Source organism: Dipodomys ordii, unplaced genomic scaffold, assembly GCF_000151885.1.
Source record: "Dipodomys ordii isolate 6190 unplaced genomic scaffold, Dord_2.0 Scaffold51, whole genome shotgun sequence".
NCBI classification, from domain to species: domain Eukaryota; kingdom Metazoa; phylum Chordata; class Mammalia; order Rodentia; family Heteromyidae; genus Dipodomys; species Dipodomys ordii.
The window spans coordinates 1,613,056-1,624,210 of NW_012267267.1; the positions used below are offsets into that span (position 1 = coordinate 1,613,056).

At 43.6% G+C, this 11,155-nt stretch overlaps 1 protein-coding gene across 4 annotated transcripts in view; it reads left to right on the plus strand.

The window, feature by feature from the left end:
- The first annotated feature begins 282 nt into the window (after nucleotides 1–282).
- Nucleotides 283–11,155, plus strand: part of Rnf19b (ring finger protein 19B) — a 25,473-nt gene continuing 14,600 nt past the window's right edge. For 3 of the 4 annotated variants that reach the window (XM_013020513.1, XM_013020515.1, XM_013020514.1), the window contains exon 1: nucleotides 283–1,028. In XM_013020513.1, coding sequence (XP_012875967.1) covers nucleotides 391–1,028 — 638 coding nt within the window. In that variant the 5' untranslated portion in view covers nucleotides 283–390. The remainder of the gene's footprint in view (nucleotides 1,029–11,155) is intronic. The other variant, XM_013020516.1, reaches the window with a different exon arrangement.

Genomic DNA, 11,155 nt, shown 5'->3' on the forward strand with positions numbered 1-11,155 from the left:
AATCCAGGCGTGAAGGAATCCCTCTTGAAGGCCGAGAAGAACAATTAGGTGGAGGTCACTCAGAGCTACTACAACAACATGGCTGCGCTAGAAACCAGCTGACCAGCAGGAGGCGGGGCTCCGCCCTAGCTCGCAGGCCCCGCCCTCGCGGCCCCGCCCAAGCACCCTCGGCTCGGGCTGCGCGGGTTATGAGGTGTCTGCGTCCTGCGCCTGCGCAGTGGGCCGCGGCGCGTGGGGCGGAGGCTTTATAACCACTTCGTAGGCTCTGCTCAGCTCCTGTCTCCGAGAGGGCGGCCGAAGCTTCGGCGGCGGCGGCGGCGGCCTGGGCGCCGGCTGAGGGGGGAGCTGTGGCGGCGCTGGGCGCCCCAAGCCCCTCAGCCTCTGCGGGTCATGGGCTCCGAGAAGGACTCTGAGTCGCCGCGGTCAACATCCCTACACGCGGCCGCGCCCGACCCCAAGTGCCGCAGCAGCGGCCGGCGCCGGCGTCTCACCTTCCACAGCGTCTTCTCCGCCTCGGCCCGCGGCCGCCGCGCCCGGGCCAAGCCGCAGGTCGAGCCGCCGCCCCCGGCCGCGCCGCCCCCGGCTGCCCCGGCCACCCCGGCCGCGGCCCAGGCCCCGCCGCCCGAGGCGCTGCCCGCCGAGCCGGCCTCGGAGGCCGACGCGGAGGCCGCAGCGGCTGCGGAGCCCGGGCTCGACGATGAGGAGGCGGCGGCGGAGGGCGGCGGCTCGGGCGCGGAGGAGGTGGAGTGTCCGCTGTGCCTGGTGCGGCTGCCGCCCGAGCGGGCCCCGCGCCTCCTCAGCTGTCCGCACCGCTCGTGCCGGGACTGTCTCCGCCACTACCTGCGCCTGGAGATCAGCGAGAGCCGGGTGCCCATCAGCTGTCCCGAGTGCAGCGAGCGGCTCAACCCGCACGACATCCGCCTGCTGCTCGCCGACCCGCCGCTCATGCACAAGTACGAGGAGTTCATGCTGCGCCGATACCTGGCCTCGGACCCCGACTGTCGCTGGTGTCCGGCCCCCGACTGCGGGTAAGCGTGGGGGCGTGGCCGCCGGGGCTCGGGACTGCGGCCGAGGGGCGTGGCGGGGGCTGCGGACCTGCCCCGGCTGCGGCGAGGGGTCCCGCACGCGCGGGGGAAGAGGGAAGGGTGACCAGCTGCGCGGAGAGGCTTATCTGTAACCAGCGGGAAAGCCCAGACTACTGGTCTGAAGACACTGGGCACCCCACCCAACCCTTGGGGTTTGCGGAGGGCACTGAGCAGGAGCTGAGCGGAAGGGAGCTGTCCATCAAGTCCTCAGACCTGGCGAGGGTATCTCTGAACCGAGATGGGAGAGTACTTTTTCCTGGGAGAGGAGGCGATATTTGGCAAAGAAGGAGAGGAGAATGTCATTCTGAAAGGGCAGCGCTTCAGAGGGGTGTGTCCATGTGGCTAAAGGGACGCTTAACAACATTGCAGAAGGCTTGTTCTACCTGACAACCACAGCATGAAGTTGAGCTGAAAATGGTGAGGATGGCAACCACGGGTGAGAACAGCTTACTGGCAGAGCTCTGGGAGAGTCCTGGGCATTGTGTATTGTGCTAAGCTGTTGGGAGGCACCCTGTGGTCCTTAGACTGCTGCCTTGAGCCGGGTGAGTAGTGGACAGACTGTCCAGTGAATCCAGAGACAGTGAGATAGAGAATGCCCAAAGGTTGATAGGGCAGAAGAAAATGTGTTCACCCGTTCTTTTAGAAAAATCATGACATCTTGGTGACTGTCTTTGGAAAGCACTATTTAGGCTTGACTTCAAAGGTCAGTAAGTGAAAATACATGGTACCTTGCAGAACCCCAGTACCACATTTCTTTATCTGAAGCCCTCAGTGGAAATTCTTCATTCCCTCCCTTGGGGAGGGAGGGAGAGGGAAGATCTTGTTATTGTTGTACATCCTATGAATGATTGCATGCAGCCAGATTGGGCTTGTCTAAGTGTTTGGGAGTCAGGCTGCCATCACCTGCTCAGTAACCTTGGACAGACAATTTTATTCTTGTGTGTCATGTTTTAGGAGCAGAGGATGCTAGGGACTCCTTTTAGTGTCATGCTAAAGTTATGCTAGTAAAAGCTGTGTGATCCTTTGCTTCAAAGGAGTTAAGGGCTTTTAATTGTAGCCTATGTATCAAGGCTGTTTTGAGAGTTCCATGATGCTACCTACCAGTTGTCTTCTTTTAAAAGAATCCCTTTTAGGTATTGAATGGAGGAGGTAGAATCTGGTCAGAATACTGTATGTACCTGTGTGGAAATGGAACAATGAAGCTTCTTGAGATTGGTGTGGGAAGAGGGTGGAGATAAGAGAAAATAATGTAGAGAGTGATCCAGGTACACTGTATGCATGTATGGACATGTCAAAATGACCCCTTCCCCTTCAACCAATTAATGCCCATAAAAAATAAAGGGAGAGCAGAAACCCTTAAAAACACTGTAAAGAAACACTTTCCTATGTTAAAACTTGTTTTGAAATAAGTGTGTTATTTAGTTTGTGATCAAAGGTACTCAGCTCATAGCAGATCACTTTCACTTTCGTTTAATAAGTATCAGGAAGAACTAATACTCGTGTTTTTCAGATGATCTATTTTCTGATTCAAAGGAATATTAACTTAAATTTTGCATGATTAATTTTTTTTTTTTGGTTGGTCGTGGGGCTTGAACTCTCAGGCCTGGACGCTGTCCCTGAGCTCTTCAGCTCAAGGCTAGTGCTCTACCACTCTCTGAGCCATAGTGATACTTCCGGCTTTTTCTGTTTATGTGGTGCTGAGGAATAGAACCCAGGGCCTCATGCATGCAAGGCAAGCACTCTACCACTGAGTCACCTTTCCAGCCCCTGCATGATTAATTTTGAAATAGTGTATTAACTACTTTCTTTGAGAGCTGAGTTTCCTTGGATATTAACTAAGATCTATGGCTTTTTTCTTCTAGGTAAACTATGCCCACCACCTCCCCCAATCCCCTTCTGTGTTTTTTTCTTGTTTATTCAATCTGAGCTTTAAACTCAAGGCCTTGGACTTGTTAGACAAGCACTCTGGCACTTGAACTATGTTCTGAACCTTTTTAAATTTAGTGTTTTTTGCTCATTTTTTTTTAAGGATAGGTTCTCTTCCATCCTCCTAACTATGACCTCTCAAGTAGCTGGAATTACAGGTGTGAAGCACTGTAATTAGCATTCTGGGCTTATTTGCTGAGATGGGGATCTCCCTAACCTTTTCCCCAGACTGGGCTCAGACTCCAGTTCTCTTGATTTCTGCCTCCGAAACAGCTGGGATTAAGCTGTGAGTTGCTGTCCCAGCTCCCCTTATTTTTATTTTTTTTTATATCAGGCTGTGTCTTCATTCACATCAGTAAAAATGGACAAATTTGAAAGCTTGGTGATAACTCTAAATCATTACTGATTTGAGAGCTAATAAAGAATTAGGCCATTTTCTTAATTTAGGCAAGTATTGACTTGGTATAATTCAGATTCTGTTTTTTAATTAGTCAAAGTAACTATGATAATCATATATGTACACATGAGGAGAAAGAAAGCAAACTGGCATCTGAATATATGTATGCCAAGCATAGTTTGATCCATATAACACTGTGAGATTGTTGGAGTTTGGGGAGGACGGGGCAGGCTGGGACCCCTGCTTGAATTCAGGGGCATTGTGCTCTTACTCAGCTTTTTTGCTCACAGCTGACGCTCTACCACTTGAGCCATACCTCCAATATGCATTTTTGCTAGTTAATTGGAAGTAGAGTCTCAAGGACATTTTTCTTTTCTTTCTTTCTTTTTTTTTTGGCCAGTCTTGGGGCTTGAACTCAGGGCCTGCACACTGTCCCTGAGCTGCTTTTGCTTAAGGCTAGCACTCTACCACTTGAGCCACATTGCCACTTTAGTCCTGTTTATGTGGTACTGAGGAATAGAACCAGGGCTTCATGCATGCTAGCCAAGTACTATACCACTAAGCCACATTCTCAGCCCATTGTCCTGGCTGGTTTTAAACCTTGATCTTTAGCTCTCAGCCTCCTGAGTAGGATTATAAGTGTGAGCCACTGATGCTTGAAATTTTTATATAGTTTTACAGATAGGAAACAGGAGGTCAAAGAAATTGAATTTGTTCAGGATCATATAGCTCTAGTAGATAATCCTAAAACAGAATTGGAACACTAGGCTTAACTCTAAGATCAGTATTCTTTTAACTCTGCCTCTGTTTGGGCAAGCTTCGGCTTGTCAGCACAGCCTTTGTTAACATGGCCTTGTTTCATTAACTATAGTCCATAGACAACATCCAGAGGTCAGGGATGTTAGAAGTTAGTTTGCATCTTTTTTTGCACTACTGGAGGTTGAATTGAGGGCCTTGTGCTTGTTTACTTGCTTGTTAGTTGCTTTGCCTCTTGAGTCATACCTCCAGCTCTTCTAGTATCTCTGATTCCTGGTCAGTAGTGTCTCTCTTGTGCTCTCTCACTCTCACTCTTCCCCCACTCTCCTCTCCTCTCCTTTTTCCTTTCCTTTCCTTTTTCCTTTCCTCCTTTCCTTTATTCCTGAGATTTTTTTCTAGCCTCAGACTTGTGTGTGTGTTTGTATGTGTGTCTGTGTGTGTCTGTGTGTGTCTCATAGGGCTTGAACTCAGAGTCTGGACATTTTCCAGTTGCAACTTTTAGGTGGTTAATTGGAGATAAGAGTCTCATGGCCTTTTCTACCCAGACTGGCTTTGAACCAAGATCCTAAGATCTCAGCCGCCTAAGTAGCTAGGATTACAAACATGAGCCACAAGCACCAGGCTAGCCTCAGTATCTTGAATGCTGGGATTTATCCCAGCTACTACTTTTTCTTGTTTTCTTTTTTTTTCTTGTTTTCTTAGGCTTCATTCTTTCCTGAGTTGACAGGCTTAGTTAATGTTTGAAAGTGTTTTAGATATTCAGTTGAAGTAGTTACATACAACAGGGAGTAAGTTTAAATTTCTGTTACTTCTTTTTTGTAACAATTGGCTGAATTCATAAGTATATTCCCATGAGAAATATACCTTACTATTGCATGCTTTGGTCAAATTCTGCTTTTTGCTTATTTAGGCGGTTGGTTTGTTTAAAATCAGACTGTTCCATTCTGGGCCTGGTGAAAATCCTGGATAAACACTGGAAAAGAAGTCCTAAGTCCCAGTTATCTGTTACTACACCTGACCATGTTTATTGCCCACAGGTCCAGTTCTTGTCAGCCAAATATATCAAATCCTCCCATGTGTGTGCTGGAGTGGGATGAATGGAGAGGTTGGAGTTTGAAGGAGGTATTTCTTTAGGGTGAGGGACATGTAAGCATTTTTACTGAGTCCTGATGATTAGTTTTACTGTGACTAAAAGTATAAGAACAACATAGATTAAGAATGTGAGAGAGAGAGAGAGAGAGAGAGAGAGAGAGAGAGAGAGAGAGAGAGTGTGTGTGTGTGTGTGTGTGTGTGTGTGTGTGTGTGTGTGTGGTCGTGAGGCCTGAACTCTAGGCCTGGGCACTGTCCCTCAGCTTTTCAGCTCAAGGCTAGCACTCTACTACTTGAGCCGCCACAGTGCCACTTCTGGCTTTTTTTTTTTTTCTGCTTATGTGGTACTGAAGAATCAAACCCAGGGCCTCATGCATGCGACACAAACATTCTACTGCTGAGCCATCTTCCCAGCCCCAAAATCCTTTTTTTTTTTTTAACAGAATGTTTGTAGAACAAAAAGTTGAATTTTTTTCATATTTCAATGAACTGATTCCTAAATAAGAGAACTACTGTCAGTGAGAAAATTTACATTATGACGGTCCTGGGGCTTGAACTCAGGTCCTGGGCACTGTCTCTTGAGCTTTTGTGTTCAAGGTTAGTGCTCTATTGCTTGAATCTTTGTGCTCAAGGCTAGTGCTCTACCACTTGAGCCACAGTTCCACTTTGGGCTTTTGGGTGGTTAATTGGAGATGAGTCTCATGTCCTGCCTTGTCTGGCTTCAAACTGTGATCCTTAGATCTCAGCCTCCTCCTAAGTAGCTAGGATTACAGGTGTTAGTCACCAGTGCTGAGCTAAATAGTCTCTTTATTGAAAAACTGTACTGTGAGGGTGCTGGTGGCTCATGCCTATAATCCTAGCTACTCAGGAGGCTGAGATCTGAGGATCACGGTTCAAAGCCAGCTGGGGGAGGAAAGCCCATGAGACTCTGGTCTCCATTAAACCACCAGAAAACTGGAAGTGGTGCTGTGGCTTAAGTGGTAGAGTGCTAGCCTTAAGCAGAAGAGCTGAGGAACAGCGCCCTGACCCAGAGTTCAAGCCCTATGACTGACCAAAAAAAGAAAAGAAAAGAAAAGAAAGAGAAAGGAAGAGAGAAAGAAAGGAAAAAAGAAAACCAGTACTGTGGTTTAAACTCTGGGCCTTATATTTGCCACTTGAACCATGCCTCTAGTCCTTTACTTTGGTTAATTTTCAAGTAGTGTCTCATGCTTTCTGTCTGGACTGGCCTTGAATCCCAGTCCTCTTTGCATAGCTGAGATTATACACATGCACCACTGCACTCAACCAATATACTCTGAAATATATACTTTGAGGTAGGCACTCATGCCTGTAATCTTTACTACTCAGGATGCTAAGACCTGGAGGATCTAGGTTTGAAGCCAGCCTGGGCAGAAAGAGCCAAGAAACTCCATCTCCAGTTAGCCAGCAAAATACCAGACTAGAAGCATTGCTCAAGTGGTAGAGGCCCCATCTATGAGCAAGAAAAGGGATCAAGAGTGCAAGGGCATGAGTTCAAGCTTCAGTACTGACACACACACACACACACACGTGTGTATATGTATATATAAGCATGTGTGTATATATATATGTATGTATATACACACACATATATTTTCAAATGAGATAATTAGTTCAAAATACAAAAAATTGAAATTGTTATAGTCCTTTATAATATAGTCTTCAAAATATAACCTTGTCCAGATATAATTACATTTTAGTATCCTGCAGGTAGATGGTATTAAATGTATTTCTGAAGGAGAGACCAGCTCAGGAAAGTTTAAATGTAGGGCCTCATGTTTTGTAGACAATAAATAAATGGTACAGCTGGTCTATTGCCTTTTGATTCTCAGCATAAGCATGTCCTTTCAGAAACCCCTTAATATAACTGTAATGTTTTTCTCAGGTAGTATATTACCAATCTTTAAGCCCTTTCAAAATGTCTAAGTGACTGAGGGTGAGCAAAGTAGCCAACAAAGTTTCTTGGCTATAATACCAGAGAATTCTTTGTACAGATGAATAGATACAGCTGTCTTGACCTAAATTATGTGCAGGTCTGCCATTCCAGCCGCTTATTGCTCTGTCTGTTCCCTTCTAGGTCCTACCTCCCACCTGACCCAAGAAAGTAGTTCAGCTGTTGGCCTTCTCAGACTATTATACTGATCCACTTTATCAATAGGAAGCTTCTGTTCATTCCGGCACACTTAGGAAAGAACAAGCTTTTTGAGTGAGACATCTTTCACAGTCAGTAAAGGAGGGTTTTGCTTTTGTAAGGTATTCCTTGACTTCTTAATTTCCAGGAGCAGGAGGTTCCTTTCTTTCTGTTCCATACCTTTCCCTGCAACTTCCCTTATCCTTATCTATGCCATCCTCTAGCCCAGTAACACCTGTTTCTCATATTTTTGCTAAAGTACTGATTATTAAATGGAATATCTGTATCACTCCCCTGTTAAACTGTTCATTGGCCTACTACCTAACCTGTAAGATGACTTCTCGATGTATCTTTGAAATTTCATTTATTTGGTTTTATCTTTTCATTTAAGCTCTTTTATAGTTGCCAACATTTTGATTTTTTATCTGTATTTCCCCAAGTATATTATAAACATTACTTGAAAGAAAAAAATTGTTAAAAATAAAACAAGTTTATATCTGAACCTTAGAGTCTTTAAAATGCTGATATATGCTATATATCTTGCTAATTGGTAATATAAAGTACAAATTTGCAGTATGGTATAATTTTACCAAACTTAAATACCAAGGAATGTGTTTTTTTTTTCCCTGTGGCATCATGAAGGTTTAACTGTTTGCTGTTAATAGTGAATCTTCTTCTCAGGGTAAATTAAGAATTTTCTTCTCTGTAGTAGGATCTGTCTATCTATCTATCTATATGATGTATATACAAACACATATTAACTAGTTCTACAACTCTATATAAACCTTTCAATTAGGTCCCAGAAGAATGAAGTGAACAGATGAATTTTGGTGAGAAGATTAAGGAATCTGGGCAGCACAGTTCTTAACATTGATACAGAGCTGAACCCTGAGTGACCAGTGTGTATTACAAAAAGGACTTAGGCCTTGTTCTTCTATCAGGGAGTTTGACCTCATAGAGGAAATAGAAGATTAGCAGATAAACTGTAAATGTCATTCATATTAAGAAAGACCTCACAGATAGGGGAAAACTGAGGGATGACATTGTCTAAAAGAATTGTAAAATTACCTGACTTATGAAATGGTGGTCCCTCCGTACAATATTTTAATAACAATAAAATTATATTTTTTAAAAAAAGGCTTCATAGGGCTGGGAAGGTGGCTCAGTGGTAGAGCGCTTGCTTTGCATGCATGAGGCCCTGGGTTCGATTCCTCAGCACCACATAAGCAGAAAAAAGCCAAAAGTGGCACTGTGGCTCAAGTGGTAGAGCACTAGCCTTGAACTGAAGAGCTGAGGGACAGTGCCTAGGCCCAGAGTTCAGGCACGACCAGACCCCCCCCCCAAAAAAAAGGCTTCACAGAGGAGATGGTACGTGACTTAGGCCTTTGAAAATATCAGTAACATTTTTCTATACAAAATTTTAGTATTAAATTATAGTATCTGACATATAGTAAGCTAAACAAAGATTGCTAGCCAGGAAATCTACAGTGCCCTGAAGAAAGAGAATCAGATCATAAGAGGGTCTCTTAGTATAGGTATTTTTTTGAGCTAGATCTCAGTGTGAGCACATAATTACAATATAGTATTATAATTGTACCAGTGTTACTAGTAGGCAACCAACTTTCTGGAGGGGCTAAATAGATTTATAGGCAAGATGACATTTGAGTTGATTATTAAATGAGTAAGTATTTTTCTAGGCCAGAAGGAATACAGTATTTAAAGGCCAAGATGTAGCTCAAGGTATGCTAGGGTTTTTTGTTTGGTTGTTTTTTTGTTTTTTGTTAGTTGTGGGGCTTGAACTCTAGGCCTGGGTGCTGTTCCTCAGCTCTTCAGCTCAAGGCTAGTGCTCTGCCACTTGAGCCACAGCTCCACTTCTGGTTTTCTGGTGCTTTGTTGGAGAAGAGAGTCACAACTTTCCTGCCTGGGCTAGCTTTTGAACCTCTATCCTCAGATCTCAACCTCCTGAGTAGCTAGGATTATAGGTGTGAGCCACCAGAGCCCAGCTTATGCTAGGTTTTTATATCTCTCAAGATGAAATTGCAAATGCACTTTAGAATGTGTTACCTACTCCTAAAGGTGACAAGGGGAAAGAAGCTAAGGTTTTAGAGCTTTTTAAGTAGTTCCATATCAGACAGTATGAATCAGAGCCCAGACAGAGTGCTTAAAAACAGGAATGCTAAGTCTTGTGCCCTGAGTAATTCTGTGTCATAGTAATAGGTTGCAGCAGATTCATAAGTACTTGTTTTAGTTTCTTGGAACCAAATTGTACTCCCCAAACAGGCTTTGAGTTGTTTTCTGTGCTGATCCATGCCCTCTCCCTGCATACTTCATTGTGTGCATTAAAAAATTGAAGGAATCAAGTCTAGTCTTCTCACATCAAGGAAAAGTGATGTCAATTGTGTCAAAATGAAGAACAATAAAAGGGTAATATGAAGTTTAAAGTTCGTTGCAGCTGATATTTTTATACTTTGGTCATCACAAACATGAAGCACGCAAATAAACGGAAGCAGTCCCTGCTCCTAGGTTGAGGACAGTAAAAGAACTGAAATGAATGAGACATACTGATTTTAACTTAAATTTTATAGATTACAAAAACATACTTTTGAGGCTAGAGGGTTTGGCTTAGTAGAAAGAAAGAAGTAGGAATGTTTGAGGCCTCCTGACAGGCACTTTTTAATTTGTATATTCAGAACCTGGTTGTTTATTATTATTATTATTATTTTGGCAATAGGGAGTGACACTTATTGAACTAGTAGCATTTATTTTTTAAGGTCATCTACTATCCTTCCCATTTAATACAAACAAAATAGCAACCAAGTCACTTTCTTCTTTAGAAACTATTTCGTAGCTAGGTGGGGTAAATTTGCTCAGAACTCCTACAGGATATGAATCATTTGCATTCACATATTGACCTATTCTCACTTTGTTCTTTCTGAGAAGAATTTTAATGAAGCTTGTTATGGGAACATAAGAGATACTTTGTCAATTATATTGTCAGTGACATTCCCCAAACAGTTTGCAGAATCAGTGACAAAACTGATAAGTTGCTATTATGAATATATAATGTACGTTCAAATAAATTGTAGAATAAAACCAAGAAAACTGTATTAGCCATTTGCATCATTTGTTTGAGATTCTTGAATATTGGGTAAGAGCATGAAGTAAGGGAAAACATAGCACAGATGGCAACAGCTCAGTCTGCAATCACTGGTTTAAAAGTTATGTATGATGAACTTTTACAACTTAAAATTTTAAATAATTTGTCAAATTTTTAATTAATGTATTTTGTAGTACTAGAGATCAATCCCAGGACCTTATACATGCTAAGCAAATACTCTACTGCTGAGCTAGACTTCTGACCCCTTGACTTTATTTTAAGCAAGTACCAACTTGTTAGAGCAATTTTAGCATTTAGTTGACATATCTAGAATTAATCAGAAAGGGTAGTAGATATATTGGAGTTTTGTTAAAGATTAATTATTGACCAAAGAATAGAAATAACAGTAAATGATTATGCCAGTGCTGATAAATTCTGAATTGTCTCTTTAAGAATATATCATTAGAGCCAGGCGCTGGTGGCTCACGCCTGTAATCCTAGCTACTCAGGAGGCTGAGATCTGAGGATCGCAGTTCAAAGCCAGCCCGGGCAGGAAAGATCGTGAGACTCCTATCTCCAATAAACCACCAGAAAACCGGAAGTGGCGCTGTAGCTCAAGTGGTAGAGCGCTCGCCTTGAGCTGAAGAGCTGAGGGA